Source organism: Rhinoderma darwinii, chromosome 3, assembly GCF_050947455.1.
Source record: "Rhinoderma darwinii isolate aRhiDar2 chromosome 3, aRhiDar2.hap1, whole genome shotgun sequence".
In the NCBI taxonomy this organism is placed as follows: Eukaryota; Metazoa; Chordata; class Amphibia; order Anura; family Rhinodermatidae; genus Rhinoderma; species Rhinoderma darwinii.
The window spans coordinates 117,745,227-117,771,626 of NC_134689.1; the positions used below are offsets into that span (position 1 = coordinate 117,745,227).

General features: G+C 41.7%; 1 protein-coding gene across 3 annotated transcripts in view; it reads left to right on the top strand.

The window, feature by feature from the left end:
- HTR4 (5-hydroxytryptamine receptor 4) overlaps positions 1–26,400 on the top strand; it is a 497,831-nt gene that overhangs the window by 293,412 nt on the left and 178,019 nt on the right. For all 3 annotated transcript variants that reach the window (XM_075856614.1, XM_075856616.1, XM_075856615.1), the window contains exon 5: positions 16,901–17,054. In XM_075856614.1, the coding sequence (XP_075712729.1) occupies positions 16,901–17,054 (154 nt within the window). The remainder of the gene's footprint in view (positions 1–16,900; positions 17,055–26,400) is intronic.

Consider the following 26,400-nt stretch of genomic DNA (forward strand, 5'->3'; position numbering starts at 1 on the left):
CTCTCTGGATACGGTCCTTGAGCCAATTCTCTATCCAATTACAAACTATATTTTCTAAACGTATAGTCCTTAATTTACCCATTAAGCGTCTATGGGGGACAGTGTCAAATGCCTTTGCAAAGTCCAAAAACACTAAATCCACAGCGGCCCCTCTGTCTAGACTTCTGCTCACCTCTTCATAAAAACAGATTAGGTTAGTTTGACAACTTCTGTCCTTAGTAAAACCGTGCTGGCTGTCACTTATAATGCTATTTATTGTCACATAATCCTGTATATAGTCCCTCAATAGCCCCTCAAACATTTTCCCCACGATGGATGTTAAGCTCACTGGTCTATAATTACCCGGGGAAGACCTAGAGCCCTTTTTGAAAATAGGCACCACATTTGCCCTGCGCCAGTCCCTTGGCACTATACCAGTCACTAGAGATTCTCTGAATATTATGAAAAGGGGGACAGAAATAACTGAACTAAGCTCTTTAAGAATTCTAGGGTGTACCCCATCTAGTCCCGGGGCCTTGTGCACATTTATTTTATTTTATTTAGCTTGGACCATATCAACATTCATCCAATTCAGAATATCAACTGATATATTAACAGCACTGGCACCGGCTACATCAGCTGCTCTTTCTTCTGTTGTATATACAGAGCTAAAGAACCCATTTAGTTACTCTGCCTTCTCTTGATCCCCTGTGACCAACTCCCCATTACCATTATCTAGGGGTCCTACATGTTCAGACCTTGGCTTTTTAGCATTTATATACTTGAAGAATTTTTTGGTATTTGTTTTACTATCCTTGGCCACCTGCCTTTCATTTTGTATGTTTTCTAATTTTATTACCTTTTTACAGATTTTATTAAGATCTTTATATTTTACAAAGGCTGCAGATGTTCCCTCAGATTTGTATTTTTTAAATGCCCTTTTTTTGTCGTGTATTGCCCCTTTCACAGAAGGTGTAAGCCATGTGGGGTTTAATTTGAGTCGTTTATACTTGTTACCTATAGGAATAAATTTTGCACTATAATTACCCAAAGTAGATTTGAAAATCTCCCATTTATCATTTGTTCCATTATTTGACATTAGTTCTTCCCAGTCCATATCCTGAATTGCAGCCCTCATCCTGGGGAAATTGGCTTTCTTAAAATTAAATGTTTTTGCCCTCCCAGCCTGCGTTTGTTTTTTACAGTATAGGTAAAATGTAACTATATTATGATCACTGTTACTGAGGTTTTCACGAACATTGACATTCCCAACAAGCTTTGCATTATTAGAAATGACCAGATCCAACAGAGCTTCACCTCTAGTCGGGTCTTCCACAAACTGGCCCATAAAATTTTCCTGCAACAGGTTGAGGAAATGTCTCCCCTTTGCAGTTGAAGCTGAACCATGACACCAATTAATATCCCGGAAATTAAAATCTCCCATTATCACTACAGTACCCGCCTGTGCAGCCCGCTCCATCTGTTTATATAGCTGAACTTCCATCTCCTCAGTTATATTGGGGGGGTCTATAGATTACACCAAAAGTAATTTTTTCAGTGTTTACCTCCCTTTCTAGTTCCACCCACAAGGTTTCAACCTCCTCAAAGTAATCACCCACTATTGTCTCATTCACACTCGCCTTCATATCGCTTCTCACATACAGACATACACCACCACCTTTCCTATTTGTCCTGTCTTTCCGAAACAGTGTAAAACCCTGTAGATTTACAGCCCAGTCATGTGAAGAGTCCAGCCATGTTTCAGCAACACCAACTATATCTATATTTTCTTCCCGTATCAAGGCCTCCAGCTCCCCCATTTTGCTTGCTAGACTTCTGGCATTTGTGAACATACACTTTAACTTGCCTGTCAGTTTTTCACTTTTATTATCAGAAATGTGATTTGACATTAATTGGGCCTTTTTATTTACACTGATGTTTTGTAACGAAAGGATCTCCTTATCTTGTTGTCTAGTCCTCTCCCCACATTCTGTTTCTCCCCCCACCAATATAGTCTGACCCCTCTCTAACCTGGCTACCCCTTTTTTTTCTACATTGACCTCCCTCCTCAGCCCTAGTTTAAATACTCCACCACCCCAGCTAGAATTCTCTCCCCCAGCACAGCGGACCCCCTTCCATTTAGGTGCAAATCATCTGCAGAATACAGTTTGTACCCCAATGAAAAGTCAGCCCAGTGCTCTAGGAACCCAAATCCTTCTCCTCTACACCAAGACTTCAGCCATGCATTTAACTCCGAGCTCCCGCTGTCTTTCCTGTGATGCGCATGGCACAGGCAGTATTCCTGAGAATACTACTTTGGAGGTCCTTCCCTTCAGCTTGTAGTCTAGTTCTTTAAAATTATTCTTAAGGCTCCTCCACCTACCATTTATTCTGTCGTTGGTACCGACATGGACCACGACAGCTGGATCATCACCAGCCCCTCCCAGCAATTTGTCCACCCGTTCCACCACATGCCGAACCCTGGCACCAGGGAGACAGCAAGTTATTAATGCACCATTTTTTAGGGCCGTGTGAACACTGAGGGTCTTTGCATCTTTAGTTAAAATGTTATAAATGGTGTAGGTCTAATGTAAGAATGTAAGTATTCATATGGTTTCGTTTTCTTCAAGGCCTAAGTTATGTTGGCAATTTTTAGTAGTGCATTTTTTGGATATTTTTAGACATCTAATATATGTATTACCTAGTTACTTAATGGACGGAGCCTAATGTCAGCATTGGGTCCATAGTATTGCCTCTTGCACTAGGTTCCTAGATTGATTTCTGATAGAAACCAGTCCTTGTATTTGCTGCTAATGAAATTTCAGCTTGACCACAAACAATGTAACTGGGTTTTGTAGCAAGCAGTAGACTTAAAGACTTACTTCACAGCAGGACTGTTAAGACTACCAATTACTTATACCACAGTGGTTTCAAAGTCATTTCTTTTCATGAAAATGTGGGCGGTTGACACCATAATAAATAGAAGAGAGGAGAGTGACTGTTCAGATAAACTAAGGATTAGTTACCAAGGTAATAGGATAATTTTGTATTTTTTTTGTTCGTATTTCACCACACTTAAAGAGGACCGATCACTTCTTCTCACTTGTCTGTTTTAGTAAATATTTGTATTTCCCATAAAATAACAATTCTGGAGCATCTTTTGTTAGAACGCTATGTTGGGCCGTTCTTCTGTTACTCCTCCAAGAAATGTATGAATAAATTGACAGCTGTGTGTTATCATTCCCTTTTCAAAGAGGTGTCCCTAAACAAAAAAGTTATACTTACCTATCCTTAGCCCCAGCGACCCAGCGTGCTCGCTCCGGCGGCACTCCCAGTTGTTGTTTACATGCACGTAGAATGTGACCGCTGCAGCCAATCAGAGGGGTTAGCGGGGCTCAGTGGTGACGAATCATATTTCTGGCATAATGTTACAAATACAACATATGGCCGCTGAGCCCTCTGATTGGCTGCAGCTGTCGAATGCTATACGAATGTAAACAACCTCCGGGAGTGCCGCGGGAGCCCAAGAGCTGGATCGCCGGTGGCAAGGATAGTTAAGTATTGCTTTTTTTTTTTTTCAATTTACAGCCCCTACTAAAAAACTTCCCGGATGATCCCTTTAATGCAGACCTCTACAGAAAGCCAAAGGAAATAAGATTTTTTTTCCAATTCAACAGATTTGTGCAGGATCTCCCAACAGTCTAATGTCTATGGGAGCTGCAAGGTACAATTCAGATATCTAATGTGAGGAAAAACATGCATTGAACATAATGGACTTTTTACATATGATACTTTTATTTACCCCAGAAGTAAGAGGCCCGTGACAGATCCTCATTTATCCTGCTAATTGAAATAATATCCATATTTGGCCAAGTACGTGGGAATCAGACTTTTAACGGTCACCATTTAATTTACGTCTGTGGCCAACTTAAAGTTACATTTCAGACTTTTAAGAAAGGAAGCTACAGAATTGTTATACTGTAGGGGAATATACAAAAGCAATACTAAACAAGGAGTAAATGTAGCGGGCATTGAGGCCAAATTTTAAAGGGGGTGGGGTAATAATTCACTGGTTAGTGTCACCCATTATTACTACCGCCTTTATAATCAGGGTCACTAGGGTTATGCCTAGTTCCCCTACCTTTTCCTTATACTAACGTCGATCTAATTGCTTTTGCTGCTACTCAAGGGAAAAAGACTGTATTGTAAATAAAGGTAATATTTATTAACATACAGTAATCACTCTCATATATAAAATACAGTAACTAATCACAGTACAGTATAAACACGGTATCGCAATCCTTATTATACCGCCACCCACTTACCTAAACATACACAGAAGTTAGGTTACAACACAATACACATAAGTTGATTGTAATTCTCACACGCTCACTATCTCCGTCCCACTCCCTCCTAATATAACTGTCCATTGTGTGAAACCTCTGGCCATTTGTGTTCCAGGATGTCAGTTGCGCTGCCCACCATGGGCAGGGGTGGTCCCAGACAATGACGTTGTATGACACATACCTTTGATTGTCTGGGGCCCCTCTGCCCATGGTGGTTTTATAACTGGTGGTTCCATGTTGGATGAATAAATTCACTTTGTTTGAGTGTTGCTTCACGTTCTCTTTTTTGGATATCTAACATATAAGGAGAGATCACTCCTTTATGTTTGAAGCTTTGCTCCAGTCTAGTCAGGCATTTGTTCACAGTGCAGCTCCAATCCTCTACTTTTTTTCTATATATATATATATATATATATATATATATATATATATATATATATAGATATAGATATATATATATATATAGAGATATATATATATATATATATATATAGATATATATATATATATATATATATATATAGATATTATGTATATGTATATATAATACATATAATGTCTCATGAGCCAGGGCTGTAGTAACACAGCCCTGGTCATGAATACGGTTGTAAACAAAGCAGGACAATTAGCATTGCTCTGCTTTGTTTGGAAACCATGGAGACAGGAGATAGTGTAATCTGCTGTCTCCATTTCAAGTTTCCCGTGCGCAATCTCGCGGTATTACGCGCGGGCGCACAAGAGTTGGCTGGTGATACATTATCACGATGCCGACCCATGCTAGCCGGGGGCGAGCGCCACTCGTCCCCCGCTGTGAGCGTACCGGCAGTGTTAAATAGCCTTGCGTCGGTACGCTCAGCAGCTGAAGACCACCTCACCACTCCACCAACGAGGAGCAGCTGGGACCTGCCTGCCTCCCACACCACCACAGACCGGCTCACCTCTCCTGTCCTGCCTCTCTCCTCCAACCACCTGCTCCTGTCTCCTGCTACGGCTCCTGCTTCTGCTCCACCAACGAGACACGCTAAGTATCAAGATTAGCAACAGCTACACTTAACCCTCTCCCTCCCTGTCTCCTCCTACTGTCCCTAAGTTAACCCTTGCTTCCCTGAGTAACCCTTGGTGCCCCCGAGTCCCTGTTAACCCTTGCTGCCCTGAGTCCCTGTTGACCCTTGCTGCCCTGAGTTAACCCTTGCTGTTCCTGAAGATGACCCTTGCAGTCCCAGAAGTTAACTCATTGCTGCCCTGAGTTAACCTTTACTACCCCTTGCAGTCCCTGAGTTACCTGATTAACCCGTAGTGTACAGTGACAGTTATATTAGGAGGGAGTGGGACAGAGATAGTGAGCGTGTGAGAATTACAAGTAACTTATGTGTATTGTATTGTGTTGTAACGTAACTTCTGGGTATGTTTAGGTAAGTGGGTGGCGGTATAATTAGGATTGTGATACCGTGTTTATACTGTACTGTGATTAGTTACTGTATTTTATATATGAGAGGGATTACTGTATGTTAATAAATATCACCTTTATTTACTATACGGTCTTATTCCCTTGAGTAGCAGCAAAAGCAATTAGATCGACATTCTTATAAGGAAAAGGTAGGGGAACTAGGCATAACCCTAGTGACCCTGATTATAAAGGCGGTAGTAATAGTGGGTGACACTAACCAGTGAATCCCGCTATCACCCCATCCCCTTTAACAATAAACAAGGAGTAAATGGGGTGGGCATAGTGGACACCGTGGACCAATAGGATGGTCCATGGACCAGCGGAATATGAAAATATGCCTCTCCACGTGATGCCACTGCACTAGAAGGCAGAGCGCAGTCTTAGAAGTGGTGTGGTGGAGTGCACCACCGCTAAGACCGGCCACACTCTGCAACCCTGAATCTACTGTATTTTTTGCACACGTGTGTGTGTGTGTGTGTGTGTGTGTGTGTGTGTGTATTTAGTCTATTTTACTCAGAAAGAACTAGTTATATCATTTCATACTAAATGGACAGATCACAGGGAAAAAATAGAGCAGGGTCAGTATTACGAGAGCATCCTCTATGCTGACCGCTGAATCTAAAGGGCTGATGAATTTTGCAAGATAAATATCATCTGTGGCAGACCCTGCACAATAGAGCAGATTTCAATTATAACAATTCATAAGTCATTGTTACAAAGCTGAGCTCAGCCGTTCTTGGTACAAGAGCTGTAATAACATTCAGCAGTTGTTATTTAGTGGAAATCCCATTATGTTCTCCACCAGTGTACCATTTGTACCTCTATTTACAGTAGTAGAAAGAAACAGTAATTAATAGTTTGATCGAAACAATTTTTCTCCCCAGGGAAAGAAATAAATATCTACTTTACCGGCATGTTGTGCAGTAAACAAACCCTTTTCATCTATTTTTAGTTTCCCAGGAAACAAAATAATTCTGTATATTTACACAGTTTGTATAATGTTGATGGAAATAATAATGAAAAAAAAAGGACATTGTTTGGGATATATTTAATACTAACAATTTACACCGCTGGCCTGGCAAGATACCAGAGAAAATATTTACCAACAAAAGTGCATTGGCACAGAACTACTGTAATATCAGAAAATGAAGAACTTGTGACACAATCAAATATGCATACCGTATATATATATGCAAATAAATTCTATGTGCTTAGCATACCGAGCTTATCTCAAGCCCTATTGCAGACCAGACGCTATGCAACATAGACAGAAATATCAGTTCAATTGAAACTTTTACTTATGACAATAGCTTAAGTTATTATTTACAGTAAACAGCATACATAAGAACTTATTTCCACCAAGAGCAGTCGTTTTCTGCAGGTATCCATCTTCCTTCAAACTGACAAATTGGTCATATGAAAAAAACATACTATATTGAAATGATAAATGTGTTATGAGAAGTGATGAAATTGACAATTATATTCTAGTGAGTATATCTCAGTTGAAAACCTTGTAATCATGATGGCTGATGATGTCACTGCAGGATCTTGCAGGTTAATAAAATATCAGGCAGAATGTGTCTGGGCCATTGCATAACAATGCACAGAGTGGCAACTGCAAATCTGCTAGCCTTGTGTATTCTGCTGTGGTCAATAAATCTCCTCCAGCGAAAGCGACATCTAAGGCCCTGTTCACACTGAGTTTTTTTGCAGGCAATTCCGTCTGGAATTTTGAGTCAGATTTTGATCTGCCTGAGCGCCGCGGGCAAAAACACCACGAAAAACGCTTTCTCTGCCTCCCATTGATGTCAATGGGAGGTCAGAGGCGCGAACGCCCGATGATAGTGCATGTCGCTTCTTTTCCCGCGAGCTGGTTTTACTGCTGGTGGGAAAAAAATGCCTCCGCCTGCCATTGAAATTAATGGGAGGCGTTTTCTGCTGTTTTTTTGGCGTGTTTTCCGACGTGGCCTAAGGGGTTTGGCAGAGGAAGGGGGGCTCCCTGTCAGCTCATTGGCGCCCTGTTTAGCGATTTCAAGCTGCCAATGGGTTTTCATGACAGCCGGAGCCTAAAAAAAATAGACGTTCGGTCTGCCAGAGGCATCTGCCTGTTTAAACCTTACCAAACGCTTCTAGTACCCAGGTTGGACAAAAAAAATAAAAATTGTGAAATTAACTTTAAAAAGGGTTTAACCCCTTAATGACCAGCTAGGAACATATGGAACAGCACCTTCTTATGGTTCACAAAGAGCTGACTTAGGCAACATAGACATGTTTGAAAAACTATCGTCCTTCCATACATAGCGGAATTAGCGGCTTAGGAGGAGAAAATGTGATGACAAATTCGACTCCCATTAATGAGCAGGTTAGGTAGACTGTGCATAAAAAAGGATCATTCTAATCTTTGCCATTCTGAACACTAGTAGAAATCTGAAAGTCACTTCTCCAGCTTTACATTATGACTCGATATTTAATTACCGGTAGACTGACTTAAAACTCCTCCATCAGCCGCTGAAAATCTTCTGTTAATTATGAAAATTGTATCTTGAGCTGAGCCTCATCCAGCCTTCACGTTAATTCTATATACTTTCCAGCAAGGGCATACAAATTAAATAAGTATGGGTTATGACAATTTACTAAAATGTTTTTCTCGAGATAAAGGAACTTGATTTTCACAGTTTCATATGGCTAGGCTGATATAGCTAAGCTTGTTAAGCTTGTCCTGCACTTCATCTCCAATTAAAGTAAATTTGTTATTATGCATCATAATATTAGGCAAATTAAATACTAGGCCGGCTGTAGATTTATTGAATTGCGTGATAAATCTGATGTTTCATATGGTCAAGAATGAGATTCCAGTTCTAAAATGTATACATTTTATGGAATTGATTTTATCAAGGAAGGGCACTTACATTTACTAGATAAGTAAGCAATACTGTTGTCACACACACACACACACACACACACACACACACACACGCACGCACGCACGTCTGAAAGACGTACAGAGCTCTATCCCCTGGCAGCAGACAAAATAATGTTATAGAAAATCACACTATTGGAAATACCTGCTTAAAATATATGTTCTGATGTCACTCATTTGCGGTGACATTCCTATCACTTTGTCGGTCGAAGAGTAAAAGAGGACTTTGAAATTTTGCAAGCTTACATAAATTAAAGGGTCCATAGCAAAAATCCAGGAGTTTGTTTTATACCCCTACTTCCATTATAAGTACAGCCATTGTAGGAGGTAACACAGTGCTGACCGTCTGGTCACTTCCCCCATTTCAGTTTACTAACTGCAGCCTGCGCCCGAAATTTAAACTTGCTATTTTATAATCTTATGTAGGAACACACTGTATCCTTTATTTATTTTTAACAAAGTAAAGATAAAATCATAAAAATAGACACAAAGTATGGCCAAACTATAGTGTCATCCCCGCTCTGATGACCTAAAACTGTAGTTATAGATGTTACCTACAAAACCAGATGTACTAATAGAAATTGCTCAGCTCAAAATCAGGGGAAATATGTTACTTGCATGTTTTTTAGCAAGTAAATATTCATGTTAGTTTTTGGGTATGTTTATGGAGACTAGGGGCGTAGCTAAAGGCTTGTGGGCACCGATGCAAAAGTTCTAATTGGCCCCCCCCTCGCAAACTTCTGATGGCCGACGGACTGCAGCTTTCAGCTGCATTGCTGGGTCTCCTAAATGACCCAACAATGCAGCACTAGCAGCCAGTGGGGTCACTAAGGACTTAAAATGTCAGGGGAAATACAGAGTGCATGCGTGCGTGCATAGTAGACAGCATAGCATATCTATAGCACTAAGACCCTATAAACTATGGATAGGATTAGATATAAGGCCCAGCAGACAGTTTCACACATGATGGAATTATATACAACTCATCAGACAGTATCACACACTATAGGATTAGATACAGTGGGTCAGCAGTCAGTATTACACATGATAGAATTAGAGATAGGGCCCAACAGACAGTATCACACATGATAGGATTAGATACAGTGGCTCAGCAGACAGTATCACATGATTGGATTAGATATAGGGCCCAGCTCGCTGACATTGCGGCTCCAGCGCTGGACCTAGGAAATGTAAGAATAATAATTATTTTTGTGTGTTTGTGTTTTTTTTACAAGTTCGGCTGTTGGACTACTTCAGATTCGAGGACTTCAATGACAGCGTTTTTTTATTCTCAATAAATTGGTTAATGGGGGTTGTGTTTTTTTATTTCAATAAAATATTTTTTCTATGCGCTTGTATTTTTTTAAACTTTTTTATTACCGCCTTCGTAATGGCCGCTGGCTAATTGACAACCTCCATAACTAAGGCGGGGCTTAGTGTTAGCCGATGCAGAGGCTAACACTAACCCCGATTATCACCCCGGTACCCACCGCCACCAGGGGTACTGGGAAGAGCCGGGTACGAACCAGTATCCGACCATCTGTAGTTAAGGTCAGGCACCGGGGCGGCCGCAGGCTGGCAGTATTAGGCTGGGGAAGGGCAAAAACAGTGGCCCTTCCCACCCTGGTAATGCTGCCTGCTGCTGCTGTGTTGTATCTGGCTGGTTATGAAAATTGGGGGGGACCCCACATCGTTCTTTCCAATTATTTTTTTTTTTTTTTTTTTTTAAATGACGTGGAGTCCGCCCCATTTTTCATAACCAGCCAGATACAATAAAGCAGCAGCAGGCAGCATTACCAGGATGGGAAGGGCCGCTGTTTCTGGCCTTTCCCAGCCTGATAATACAAGCCTGCAGCCGCCCCATTGCCCGACCATCACTACAGATGGTCAAGTACTGGATCGTACCTGGCTCTTCCCAGCACCCCTGGTGGTGGTGGGTACTGGGCTAATAAAGGGGGTTAGTGTTAGCCTCTGCACCGGCTAACACTAAGCCCCGCCTTAGCAATGGACGCTGTCAATCAGCCGGCAGCCATTACTTAGGCGGTAGTAATATAGCTTAAAAAAAAACCACAAAGACATAGAAAAAATATTTAATTGAAATAAAAAAAAACACACAACCCTCATTAACCATTTTATTGATAATAAAAAAAGCCGTTATCGAAGTAGTCCTTGAATCCGACGTAGTCCAACGACCGAACCTGTAAGAAAACACAGAAAAAACGATTAGTAACACATGTATTAGGCTTAGATACAGGGCCCATGTGTGATACTGTCTGTGGGACCCTGTATCTAAGCCTACCACAAGGTAGGCTTAGATACAGGGTCCAGCAGACAGTAATCTTATACAGTATAAGATTACTGTGTGCTGGGGCCCTGCATCTAAACCTACCGTGTGGTAGGCTTAAATACAGGGCCCATCAAACAGGAGCACACATGGGCCATGTATCTAAGCCTACCATGTGATTGGCTTAGATACAGGGCCCAGCAGACAGCATCACACAATCTGTGATCCTGTCTCATGGGCCCTCTAAGCCTGCTGCATCGTAGGCTTAAAGGGGTCCAGTCCCTAAACATTGAAGGCCTATCCTCAGGATAGGCCATCAATAGCTGATGTGTCGGGGTCTGTCTCCCGGGACCCGGCAATCAGCTGTTTTGAAGGGGCCGCAGCACTCGTACGAGAGCTGCTTCCCCTTCATTTCCCTTACTCACTCACACTGTGAATCGCCGACACGGATTCACAGTGTGAGCAAGTGACCGTAATGAAGGGGAAGCAGCTCTCGTACTAGTGCTGTGGCCCCTTCAAAACAGCTGATTGGCCGGCTCCCGGGAGTCGGACCCCGCCAATCAGCTTCAGCAGACAGGGATATTATTCTTACCCTCCTCTTCAGCCGCGGCAGAAGTTCTGTCCTGACTATCCAGGATCACGTTGTGTGCGGCGCATAGCGTTGTGACGTCATGCGCTGCGCACAGTGCTGTGATCGTCAGGACCTCCGCTACGCTCCCGAACCAGGAAGCTGAGTACTGTCAGTTACTATAGTAACAGGGGCCCGCGGCCCCAGTTACTATAGTAACTTTTTATTGATGTGGTGCGAGGGGCTGCGGGCCCCCTGGCTTCTGGGCCTGGTCGCAATTGCGACCCCTATAGCTACGCCACTGATGGAGACTACGAACAGTTTCAGAACAGTGGGTTTTCCTATAGCAGCTTTCAGTTTACCATGGAAGGTTCAATAAATCAGTGCTGTAACCTGATGCCAATGCCTTTAGTTTTTCACTCTGTACTACTTTGTAGTACAGACTCATCCTTGTAATTTAAACAATTCCTATAACATTTGGGAAATGCTATTTAAACAGTTATCACATTTATTTGACTTTTTAGGTTCAAAGTGTAGAGGAAACAACTGTGCATTAGTGTAGATATTATACCTCCTCTTCAAAGACATGCCAGCTCCATATGTAACACGTTACGAAAGCATTACATTCTAACATATGGAAATTAAGGAAATTACATCATACAATACAGAGCTTTTATAGAGGCTGTATTACACATGTGCTGCATATGTAAATACTGTCACCTGTCACAAAATGGTATTTCATACAAACACAATTAGATTATATTTAATTGTGTTAATCACAGGTTCCCATATGACACCTCTGTTTTTTTATGGAATTGAGTAAGGGAAGTACCATGACGAGCGGGAACCATTTTATAATACAGCTGTCAGTTATAATATTAAGTTCTAGTCTGCCTGAAATTCCAATGTAATAGTAGCAATTACAGCCCAGACTGAACAATCTGACTCTGCAAGTGACAGTGATTTGTACAGATTGAAGAGAATTGCATTATTCCTGTTGCTTTAGGACAAGTGATAATAGAATATAAACATAAAAATATATTATTTCATGGTACATGGAAATATTGAAACATTTCTGCAGTGCTACACAAGCGCACAGTGGTTTTGCAGTCCTCACTCTACGAGAGAGAGGGAGAGAGAGAGAGAGAAGGAGAGAGAGAGAAGGGGAGAGAGAGAGAAGGGGAGAGAGAGAGAGAGAGAGAGAGAGAGACCTTTTAAAGACTGGGGAACAAGTTTCAAGTTCATGGGAATTAATCTATGATCCATCTTTTTGGTAGATGGTGACAGCAAGGAATTGGAGATGTGTGAACCTGACTGACACAGACAGGAGATGCCTTGTTATGTTAAAAATGTAGACGTGTTTTCCTAACCTGTGGTGGAAAAAAAAAAATGTCAAGGACAAAATAGGTGGTTTTCGTTAATGTTAATGTCCTTATTGGCTAACCTGTGTTTATAATTATCCAGGCTTTCAAAACGTGTTACATTCATCCTTTAGGTATGATTTCTAGGAAAATACTGTGTAAAGTGTAGCTGTGACCTTCGAGAGACAAAGAAGTGGTTTATTCCTGAAGGTGATCGTCAAGATATGGATATTGCGCTAAAGTGTAACTCTTTCGAATCTGGATCTTATGTTTTAATGCATGTGTGCTAACTGTCTACAAGTCTGCTACCATATTGCAGCAACACAGTACAATAACTCAGGAATCGGTTTAATTTAACATGAGAATGTATAATCCATAAATCAGTTTGATATATGTATCTATCAATCAATCATAAATACAGTATGATAAATTATACATTAAAGAGGTTTCCCATCAGAGACCTTTATGACAGATCCACATGAAGCGTGTGATTTCTGACCATGAATTACGTAAACAGCGTAGCTCGCTGAGCTACGCTGTTTCCGTAAGTCCCATAGCAGTGAGTGGCAGTTATAGAAGCAGCATAGCATGCGAGCTACACTGTGTCTGTAACTACCATACAGTTCTATGGCACGTACGGAAACAGCATAGCTCAGCGAGCTACGCTGTTTCCGTAATTCATGGTCAGAAAACATACAATTCAGCCACAACACAAAGCAGTAGAACAGGGTTTATGGGGCCCCGTTCTAGAGATAAGTGCGGGTCCCAGAGGTGGGACCCGCATCTATCGGACATTTATGACGTATCCTTTGGATACGTCATAAATGTCTCTGACGGGAAAACCTCTTTAAATGTAATATTTGCACACTATCATTAAATTGTTGCAGTGAACCTTGATTCTCCTAATGTTGAGATCTGGTGGCCTGTTTCCTCTGGACCAGGACACCTAAACAGCAACATTATCCATAAGAGTTAGTATTTCTTTACTTATGATCTAGAAGAGGAAGTTTAGGGAGCCCTAAAAAATAAAATCAGATTTATTGTTTGTCAGTTATGTAACACTTATCATTGCAAACCACAGTTCTCCAGTTCCTCGAGCAAAATTATAGTTGGAGTCGTGGTAAAATTGCAGCGTTACTGCAACTCATCTGTAACCTCAATGTTTTCTTTTGGGGAAAAAAGATTACGTGGAAATCGCAAGAATTTCATCATGGTTAAAATTTGTTCAAGTGTCGCAAGTCGTCTGTAACTTTTCCCTCTTAGGGAAACATCTTGCAGTCGACGTGGAGTCCTAGCCTAGCGTGAAGTCCTAGAAACACTGAAATACTAATGCCAGGACTGTACAAAAAAAGCGATAAAGGCTGTGATAAGGAATATCTGCAGCAGGCAATGGATATTGATATAGTAAACAAAAAAGGGAGTTTTAATAGTAATTGACATGGCTTGTCCCTATTAGCTAAACATAAACAGCCACATATGGTCGGATCTGTTTTGGGCTTTTGGACCTTATCAGTTCTGTTTAGCCTTATCACATGATGTTTCAAATTATTAGTGGATACAGCTCGTTGATCAGCTCTCGTTTGCTCCTTTCACAGGGAACTATAATTGGTTATGTATGGGTAACGATCGCTCGTCCCCATACATTTCCATTATGTTGGCAGGACATCGTCCAGTTTACATAAGGAGATGTGCTGCCGACTGATAATATTTTGTGCTGCATAAACTCTACGATCAGCAATAAGTGTATGTTCACACGCTGAGTCAAAAACGTCTGAAAATACGGAGCTGTTTTCAAGGGAAAACAGCACCTGATTTTCAGACGTTTTTTGAGCAACTCGCGTTTTTCGCGCCGTTTTCGCGCCGTTTTTTCGGACGTTTTTGGAGCTGTTTTCAATAGAGTCTATGAGAAAACGGCACTTCTTTTGCCGAGGCTGTAATTTTACGAGTCGTCTTTTGACAGCGACGCGTAAAATGACAGGTCATCGGCACACCCATTGAAATGAATGGGCAGATGTTTGCCGACGTATTTGAGCCGTGTTTTCAGGCGTAATTCGAGGCAAAATACGCCTCATTTACGCCTGAAAATAGGTCGTGTGAACCCAGCCTAAGAGTTTGCTCGTTCATCGGCTGATCGTTGCCCTGTTTTTACAGGGCAATGATTGGGAATGAGCATTCATATGAATGCTCGTTTTACTGATCATTGGTCCATGTAAAAGGGCCTTAAGTTGTATCTTGAAACCTGTATTTAGATATAAGATATTCAATATATACTAACCTATGTAAATAGCACTTTAGAGACAGCCCTGTTCCTTCTTGTGAAGAGAAAGTTGTTTTTTTTTGCCCAGTGAGTGTTGTTTAAAGCCTCCATACTTTCCTGCTGGTTTTCCTTAAGGAGCAACAGGATTCCAGTAATTGTGCCTTAAGAATAAACCTTAATTCGTTTGTCATTTCATCCACTAATCCTTCTTATTCCTCTTTTTCATCCTTCATAAGCACTTCTTGTAGCAGCATAATGTTCTCCAAGACATTTAAAATGTTTACACCTTGCATAGATTTCTTGACATGTAGGTAAATCTTAGGTGCACAGCAAGCCCTACCCTTAATACACAAAATGGACAAATGTATTGGGACACACCTCTTAATGTTTGAATTCAGGTGTTTTATTCAGTCCCATTGCCACAGATGTATAAAATAAATCTCCTAGCCATGCAGTCTGCCTTTACAAACATCTGTAAAAAGTTGGATCATTCTAAAGCACTCACTGAATTCCAGCGTGGTACTGTAATAGGATGCCACTGTTGTAACAAGTCAGTTCGTGAAATTTTTTTCCCACCTAGATATTCCACCATCAACTATGTATGGTATTATTGAAAATTAGAAGCGTTGCATGACTGCATTGTTCCAACTGTAAAGTTTGGTGGAGGAGGGATAATGCTATGGGGTTGTATATCAGAGGTTGGCCTATGCCTCTTAGTTCCAGTGAAGGGAAATTCTCAGCATACTAAGACATTTTTGGACAATTGTATGCTTCAAACTTTGTGGGAACAGTTTGGGCTTCGACCCTTTTCTGTCCCAGCATGACACTGCCCCTGTGTACAATGCAAGGTCCATAATGGCATGGTTGGGGGGAGATTGGTGTGGAAGAACTTGACTGGCCCGCACAGACTTCTGATCTCAACCCAATGAAACATTGGGAGGAACTAGATCGGAGATCGTGAGCCAGGTCCTCTCGTTCAACATTAGTGTCTGACCTCATCAATACCCACAGATACACTCCACAATCTTTTAGGAAGCCTTTCCAGAAGAGTGGAGGCTGCTTTAGCTGCAAAGAGTGGGCTAACTTCATATTGTTGCCTATGAATTTAGAATTGGAGATCATAAAAGCTTCTGTAGGTGTAATGTGTAGGTGTCCCAATAATTTTGTTCACATAGTGTGTGTCAAATAGAAATATATAAGTATATATATATATATATATATATATGTGTGTATATATATATATATATATATATATATATGTATATAATAAGAAAAATAGTAAAGCAGCACAGCAACAGCAGTGGGTGCAGGCCTCCTAGGTTGAGGCTAGGAACCCTTGTTAATGAAATCCCAAAAAATGAAGAGGCAGCACTCCAAGGAAATTGGTGAAAAAAAGTGGTGTGTTTATTCACCCCAGGCAGGCAACGCTTCGATCCGTCTCTATGGGATCTTTGTCAAGCCAAAGATCCCATAGAGACGGATCGAAACGTTGCTTGCCTGGGGTGAATAAACACACCACTTTTTTTCACCAATTTCCTTGGAGTGCTGCCTCTTCATTTTTTTGGATTTTATTTATATATATATATATATATATATATATATATATATATATATATATATATATATATATAGACAGTATATGTTGTGACAATAATACCAAACCCACTACATAATCTTGTGTCTATCCTGTTCAGACTATACATTTATATACTCTTCTATTTTGTTTGTGTTTTCTAAGATACTACGCTATCTGCTGCCAGCCTTTGGTTTACAGAAATAAAATGACACCACTGAGAATAGCTTTGATGCTTGGCGGCTGTTGGATTATCCCAACCTTTATATCATTCCTGCCGATTATGCAAGGATGGAACAGCATTGGAATCCTAGACTTGGTGAGTTGAAAAAAAAAAAAAAGCAACAATGGAAGCCTAAACACTTTAACTAGTAATTGGTAAAATAATTATAATTTTGCATATAATATGGTGCTATGTACAGTACAAGTAGCTTGTGAAATGTATTTTTGTGTTTTAATCCCTTAATGATATGTCTCGTACTGGCGAACTAGTCACAGACACTGGAGTCGTCACAGACACTGGACACAGATACTGGACTTGACACAAACATAGGACACAGGACTGGACACGGATACTGGATAACAGGGCCGGCTCCAGGTTTATGTGGGCCCTTGGGCAACACAGACTTAGTGGGCCCCTTTGTGTGGGAAATTACGGCGGGAGAAAATGGCACTTTGTGCCCCCATATAGAAGTTAGGCCCTGTTTATGCCCCCATTAAGAAGTTAGGCCCCCAGTTTGTATCCCCATAAATTTAGCACCCACTGTAGATAGTCACACAGCCCCACTGCCAGGTAGGGCCACACAGCCCCTCCTCCCAGGCAGTGCCACACAGCTCTACCTGCCAGGGAGTGCCACACAGGCCCCGCTCCCAAGTAGTGCCACACAGCCCCTGCTCCCAAGTAGTGTCACACAGCCCCCCTCCCTGGTAGTGCCGCACAGACACCCTTCCTGGCAGTGCCACACAGCCTCTCTGGTAGTGCCACACAGCCCCCCCCCCCTTGTAGGTAGCGTCTTTTGGGGCTCTCTCTAGGAGTGGAATCCCCAACCAGAGCATTGCCGACTCTCTGGCCGAGGATTCCACTTCAGGAGGTGGGGGCTTTTTTAAAACTCAACCAGAGGCTGTTAGTTAAAGGCAGATCTTAACACTCAATGCAACAGAAACACTGCAATCATCGGGAGAATAGGGACCATAAATACACAGTAGCTCTGCAAACTGTCACACTGCCATATATTTACATGAAGTGGTCAGGAATATTATTGTGACCACTGTTCAATGTGTGGCAAGCACCCATTTAGTTTTTGTGTTCATAGGGTACACAGATCCATTCCAGAAGCATCAACAAGAAATCCGTAAACAAAGACAAATAGTCAGATCTACATTATGGCAAATTTTGCAAATACATTACAACTTAGGCTCTGTTCACACTAGCATCATGTCTTTCGTTCGTAATGGAGATATGAGAGTTAATGGCAAAACCTGACAGACCGTATTGACAATAATTGGGACAGTCGAGGGTCCGTAAGGCCTCATGCACATAAAACCGAATTTTTGCGGCCAAAATTTATCCACATTTTTGCAGGATAAATGGTGGACCCATTCTTTTCTATGGCCCCATGCACACGATAGTGATTTCCATGGATAGGTGCGGGGGCTGCAAATGCAGACTGCAAGAACTCAGAACAAGTCATTTTCCGGATTTACCAATACTGGTGAATTGTTGTGGATCCGTGAGTCTGGATGACACAAAGATGCACAACAAGGGTGTTTTGGGGTCCGAAGGACATGTGGTTTTGCGAACCACAAAACCAATACGGTCGTGTGCATGAGGCCTTAAGACATACTGTAATTCCTGGCGTCAAAATACCGGAAAGCCCAACGGAAACTCAGGAAGATCTTCTTAACACAAGTGTGAATTGAGCCTTACTAATGTAGATTTCAATTTGTTTACTAGTCCAAATTAGAGATATAAAAGTAATATACACATATTAGACCTAGTTGATGTGATTTTTTTAAAATCTAAATTCCCATAGAATGGCCGTTTTTTTGGTTCAAACTTTTATCGTGTTCACTTTGAGAACACCATGTGTTTGCCTAATTACTTTGTGGAACAGAAAATTCACTCTGCACAATGCTATGGGCATTCTTCAGCTTATATTTTAAACAACTTCCAGTTTTTTCCAGGAGCGTTTTACAGAAAATCTTTTTTATTTACCAATGTCTAAAATATTGGAAGTGCTAAATCCAGCCTGAAAAATCAGAGAGATTGAAAGTCATTCCGCTGAGAGCACTTTAATATTATTATTGTACTTTACTGCTTGTATAATTGCTCCACATTTATACTGTCAGATAAGCATTCAATTAATTTTAGCATTACATTCAGCTGCTGAAATTTATAAGAATGAGTCATAGAAACTACCCGGAATCAGAATGTTACAGGCAAAATGAGAGCCGCCTCTATTTTCATAGTTCTTGCAATAGTAGGATCCGTCTGAATGACAGTGGGAACAAAGGGAGAGAATCTGGCAGATTATGACTAACAAGGCTAAGAAAAGTGCGCCAATCCTGCCAGCACCATATCTGTAGCTGTCTATTTCCCTCTTACTCATCCCTGAAAAAGAAGAAATAGAACAAATTAAGTGGAATATATTACCTGCTTATTTCAATGCGATGGTTTAGCGGATTGAATTATACCTGTGGCACTTTTCTCTCATCTAAAATAGTTTTTATTATCAGTTTTGTAGATGTATATAAATGAAACCTGTAACTACAATAAACCCACAAAGACCGACTTCAGTTAATCCAAAGTTATATTAGATTATACTTTCTGTTTATAGTCATTATGAAAAAAAATATATTGTGTATTGAATTATGTTGCAAGCCGATCCTGGTGAAGGAAATCTTGGACAATAGTGTTTCTATAATCTTTCAAGTTTCTACACTAATCTCTACAGTTAGAAGAATTATAGACACCTGTTCCTTCTGCCCCTGTTGTAAGCCAACAGCCTGCCTATTGAATATGTTATCAGGGGCCGGACAAACTCTTTTTGGTGCTCAAAGCAAACCTGGCTACATGGGTGCCCCATATTGTCACACAGATACCCCATAACAGTGTAGCTCACTGTGGCCTCCAATAAGCGCATCAGGTGGGTGCATCCATAGGAGTATCGGACACATTGCCCGTATGAAGTGTCATAGTCACAGTTCCCCTATATGAGTTCCCACAAGGAGTGGTAGCCAAGACAGTACTACCCACAAGGCATTGTCATGCCATGCCAAAGAGCCCTATACCAATACCATGCCACAGTGCCCCCAAGAGTGCCACATTGCCCCTATGCATACCATGCCACATTGCCCACATGATTTCCAAACCAAAGTGCCCTCTTTGTGCACCAATGATTAGCAACCACCGTGTAGACGATACCTACCAGCCACAGTGATCTCTTGTCTGTTCCTTCCTGCCATGCTTCTCTCCTTTGTGAACAGTGCGGCTGTATCTTTCTATATAATCAACAATAGTTTGATGTGACTGCTACTATTAATCACATTTGTGGGAATTGCAATGCCCACCATGCCAAAGCAGAGGACGCAGCTGTGCCCTGCTTGGCTGCTTCCCTGCCTACACCTTCTCCTGGCTCTTAACGGTATTTAATAAAATTAATAGTTTTGTAGTCAAATGACCCTCCAATAAATGACTACAAAAGCAAAAGGTATTTTTTTTTACCCAAATTTTCCTATAACTATTAAAAAGCAGAATAGTGCTGACATATGACATGTATAAGGTGATACTGTTAATTAAAATGATGTTCTGCGGTTTTTTTATGTAATGCCTTTAAAATGAAATTGTAATATGCCCTAGATAGGTGGACAGGTAGCTCCTCTGCTGAATCTATGCTGTGTGGCAGTAGTATAAGCCAGCCTTATTTAGTTCCAAAGTCAAGCATAAAAAAAATATATATATATATATATATATATATATATATATATATATATATATATATATATATATACATACATATTTTTTGGGGTTTTCATTTGTATACTGTCATCATGAATTGAGTTTTCCCGATTCAATCATTTTTTAATAAAACTAGTAATAAACATGGGTTTAGAAAGTATTATATTTGTATCCATATTATGTTATAACTCAGTGCAGTATTTTGTTGTGATCACACTTCACCTTTCTTAAATTGCTTTTATATGTAGTGTGGCCTTATTTCTAAAGTTCATTTGCAAATATCTTTAGATTTTGGAAAGTAGTATTCTTAGATATCAAAGTGGTATTTGTCCATGTTTTAATTAAGCAAAACACTCCAGATTGTCCAACATGAAAAATGAATCTTAGGAGCATTAAAGATTTTGATAAAATCTCAGTTATAATGTTCATCTGGTTCTGTAATTGTAACATTGTATAACATTTTTGCATATAGGAAATAAACAATTCCACCCTAAAAGTATTTTATAAATAGATCCAATGCATATATATTCATGAATCCTGTGCTAAAGAACATTTTTCAAAAATGGTTTAAGGCTGGGTTCACACGTGGCGGAATTTCACTTAAATTCCGCTGCGGACATTCCGCAGCGTTAATCCGCAGCGGAGCCGTTTGTCCATTGACTTCCACTTTAATTTAGCAGTGTACGTTTAGACGATGCGTAAAATTCCGCTGCGGAGCATAGGCTGCGGAGCGGAATTTGGTGTCCGCAGCATGCTCTGTCTGTTGCGGAGCAGTGGCGGACTCATGGCGGAATTTCTCCATTGACTTCAATGGAGATTCTAATTTCCGCAATGAAGTCCGCAGCTGTCATGCACATGTTGTGTGTGCTGCGGATGCGTCTTGCTTTTTTAACTTGACATTTCTTCATTCTGGCTGGACCTATGTATTTCTAGGTCTACAGCCAGACTGAGGAAGTCAATGGGGCTCCCGTAATGACGGGAGCGTTGCTAGGAGACGTCAGTAAATAGTCAGTCCAGGGTGCTGACAGAGTTAAGCGATCGGCAGTAACTGTTTCTGCACCCTGGACAGTGACTACCGATCCCAATATACAGCAACCTGTAAAAAAATAGAAGTTCATACTTACCGAGAACTCCCTGCTTCTGTCTCCAGTCCAGCTTCCCAGGATGACGTTTCAGTCTAAGTGACGGCTGCAGCCAATCACAGGCTGCAGCGGTCACATGGACTGCCGCGTCATCCAGGGAGGTCGGGCTGGATGCCGAAAGAGGGACGCGTCACCAAGACAACGGCCGGTAAGTATGAAATTCGTTTATTTTCACTAGGGAAAGTGCTGTCCCTTCTCTCTATCCTGCACTGATAGAGAGAAGGGAAGCACTTTTCCCGCAGTCCGCAGCAGCTAGTCCGCATCAATTTACTGCACATTTTGGGCAGATCCGCAGCCGTAATCCGCAACCCGGATTAGGTGCGGCATTGATGCGGACAGTTGCAGAGGAAATCCGCCACGTGTGGCCATGCCCTAACGCTTAAGGGTGTATTCCCACAAGCAGGATACACTGCAGAATTTTCGCGACGGAAATCTGTACTGAAATGCCGCATCATTTACAGTATCACAAAGTGGATGAGATTTCTGCAAATTTCAGCCACGTGCTGCAGAACAGTTTTACAGAAAGTGTTCTGTGGTGCGGCTTTCAAATTCGCAGCATGTCAATTTATGTTGAATATTCTATGTGGAGATGCTGCATGTTTGGGCCATAAATTAGAATAGAGAGCATAAATTCTTCACTAAAATTTGCAAGTTGAGTCTTGTTGCGGTTTGTACAGCGGTTACCCAGAGGAAATGGTGTGAAAACTGCTGGAAATCTGCAGGTGCACATAAAATTTGCTACAATCACTGCTTCACACTTAATTCACAGGTAAAACCACTGGAGGAAATCAGCATTGATTTCTGCAGCTACATTGTGTTTTTGCATCAATATGTGCAGCAAAAACGCACTATTTGCTGCAGATTTCTTGACTGATTTGCCAGTAGTTTTTTTTTAAGATTCCACTGCAGATTTTCCTTTCGGGAAAATATGCAGCGTATCAGGCCTGTGGAAACATACCCTTAGGTTGCTGGGTGGGTCAGACACTGGTTCGATAGTTTCATGTCATAGTGTGATTATACAGTGAAGCAGTGGCGTAGCTATAGGGGTCGCAGCGGTCGCACTTGCGACCGGGCCCGTAAGCCAGGGGGGCTCGCAGGGCCACACTAACGCTGACTGCAGGGCCGGGCTGCCTATCTGGCAAATGGCAGATGCCGGTGTATGTAGTGTGCTGCTGCTGCTGCCCGCGCACCTCTTTATCCCCAGCGGCGGGCCCTGTAGTGCGACACATTTCCCCTCCCTGAGCAGCTCACAGCCCACTTGCTGGACGCTATACTACGCAGCCTGCTGCAGTCCAGCCAATTAGTGTGGGTCATACTGATTGGCTGGGCTGCACTAGGCTGTGTACTACAGCGGCCAGCATGTAGACTGTGCACTGTATAGGGGGGAATTGTCGTGGTCCTAGCAGCAGCAGGAGGTGCCTCATGAGTCGTGGTGGACTTAACTTTTCAACCCCCCCTCCCCCGGTCCCATCATATTGCATCATGGCTCACAGAGCTAAGCAGAGAAATAGTCAGACTCCAAGGTAAGAGCCAGGGAGCACTGCAGCAGCTTATGAGAAAAAAGTGTCCCCAGTACTTTGCAAAGAAACTACTGTCTGTTATGCCCTTCCCCTGCATGGGGAACTATAACTCCAAGCATGCCATGATACCTGTAGGTTTTCAGGACCTGCTGTGAGTTGTAGTTCTCCTCACCAATTGTATTCAACAAGTATTTTAGTACTTTCTTAAAGAGGTATTTCTATTTACAGTATATGCCATAAGTACCACCTATGGGATCCTCACCCATCAGCAGACCCCTGTCCGCCAATTCCTGCCCGCCGTAATCTCCATATACTTCAGTGGAGATATGGCTGCACGCAAGCGCAACCACCTCCCTATTGAAGTGTATGAAGAATTCTGCTGATAGGTGAGGATCACATAGGTGAGACCAGCACTTTTTAGGCATTTATGGCATATATCCTATGCATATTCCATAAATGCCCAAGATAAGAATACCCCTTTAACCCCTTAACGATGAACAATATCCGTCACAAGCAGGTGCAAGTTCCAGCATCGTGACTGATATATTAGTCTCTCGGATCTCGTGGGTACTGCCAGTGTACCTACAAGACACAGCCTGGCTCCTGCCGAAATTGTAGAGAACAATTCTGCCAGTTTAACCCCTTAAAGTGTGAAAAAAATACACATAAGGTATCGCCATGATCATAACTCGAACAATAAAGTTAACACATTAATTAAACCGCCAGGTGAATGGCCGACAAAAACACTTAAAAAAAACAACAGCAAAAATGCTTTTTCTTTTTATTTCCCCCCCCCCAATAGAATAAAATAAAAGTTGATCAATAAGTTCCACGTGCCGCAAAATAGTACCAATGCAAACTACACTATGTCGTGCAAAAAACAAGACCACATATGGCTATATAGGCGGAAAAATAAAAAAGGTTAGGGCTCTTGGAATGTGGCGATGCAAAAACAAAATCTTTTAAAAAAAAAAAAAAAAGGTATTATTATTGTGCAAATGTAGGGAAAATTAAGAAACTATACTTATTTGGTATCGCCGCTTTCGTACTGAAAAATCCGCAGGATAATACAGTAGTAGCAGACGCACCTTAAATGACGAGCGGAAAATCTGCTCAGAAATTTACCTGCGGTACGATTTTTAATCCGCAACATGTCAATTGAATTTTTTTGAATTTTGAATTTTTTTTTTTACGGGTTTTCTCCATTGAAATCAATGGGAATGTAAAACCCGCAACAAATAGCAGGTGTTTTTTTGTGGTGGAAAAGCAGCGATTCAACTCTGAAAAAAACCCAAAACTTATACTTATCCAGAATTCTGTGTTTCTTCATCCAGGCTGGCCTCCTTGGATATCCAATGTGACCGTTACAGCCAATCAGAGGCTGCACCGGTCATATGGGATAAAACGTCGTCCCAGGCGACCAGCATGCAGGACAGCAGAGGGATGCGTCGCCATGGCTATGTAAAAGTATCACATTTTTATGTTTAATTTTCCGCAGCGGACTTTCCGGCCGAAAAACTGCACCACAATTTGGTGCGGTTTTTCGTCCAGAATTCCCTGCGCCACAGCGTTTCCGCCCTGTGTGAACATAGCCTAACTCTGTAGAAGCACTGTGGGTAGCTACAGAATAGGAAGTGTGTGCGCAAAAACAAGTCATGACTGGAACTTGGAAGAAGTCGAGAAGAGAAGTCACATGTAAGTCATTGGATGTAACTGTACTATTCTCACTATTCACTGTAGAACTAATATTTGACACTTATTGGGAGCTGCATTATTTAGGGGTATGGGGGGTGGGCGGTACAAAGTATATGTCTTTGAGTTTGTGCCCATGATCTTTTCTGACCGTTACAATGCCTCTGGCTGCTAATGCTGCATCAATGGTTCACTTAAGAAACCCAGCGATGCAGCTGTAAGTTATAGGTGGGCCACAGACATCGGCCATAAAGTGAAGTTGCGGGGGTGGGGGGGGGCCCAAGCTGAATTTTTGCACCAGGGCCCATGAGCCTTTAGCTACGCCCCTGCAGTGAAGGAAATAAGTAATTGATCCCTTGCTGATTTTGTAAGTTTGCCCACTGTCAAAGACATGAACAGTCTAGAATTTTTAGGCTAGGTTAATTTTACCAGTGAGAGATAGATTATATTTAAAAAAAAACAGAAAATCACATAGTCAAAATTATATATATTTATTCACATTGTGCACAGAGAAATAAGTATTTGATCCCCTACCAACCATTAAGAGTTCAGCCTCCTCCAGACCAGTTACACGCTCCAAATAGACTTGGTGCCTTCATGAAAGACAGCTGTCTTAAATGGTCACCTGTATAAAAGACTCCTGTCCACAGACTCAATTAATCAGTCTGACTCTAACCTCTACAACATGGGCAAGACCAAAGAGCTTTCTAAGGATGTCAGGGACAAGATCATAGACCTGCACAAGGCTGGAATGGGCTACAAAACCATAAGTAAGACGCTGGGTGAGAAGGAGACAACTGTTGGTGCAATAGTAAGAAAGTGGAAGACATACAAAATGACCTCGTGGGGTATCCTTGATCCTTAGGAAGGTGAGAGCTCAGCCGAAAACTACACGGGGGGAACTTGTTAATGATCTCAAGGCAGCTGGGACCACAGTCACAAAGAAAACATTGGTAACACATTACGCCGTAATGGATTAAAATCCTGCAGTGCCCGCAAGGTCCCCCTGCTCAAGAAGGCACATGTACAGGCCCATCAGAAATTTGGAAATGAACATCTGGATGATTCTGAGAGTGATTGGGAGAAGGTGCTGTGGTCAGATGAGACTAAAATTGAGCTCTTTGGCATTAACTCAACTCGCCATGTTTGGAGGAAGAGAAATGCTGCCTATGACCCAAAGAACACCGTCCCCACTGTCAAGCATGGAGGTGGAAACATTATGTTTTGGGGGTGTTTCTCTGCTAAGGGCACAGGACTACTTCACCACATCAATGGGAGAATGGATGGAGCCATGTACTGTCAAATCCTGAGTGACAACCTCCTTCCCTCATCCAGGACATTAAAAATGGCTCG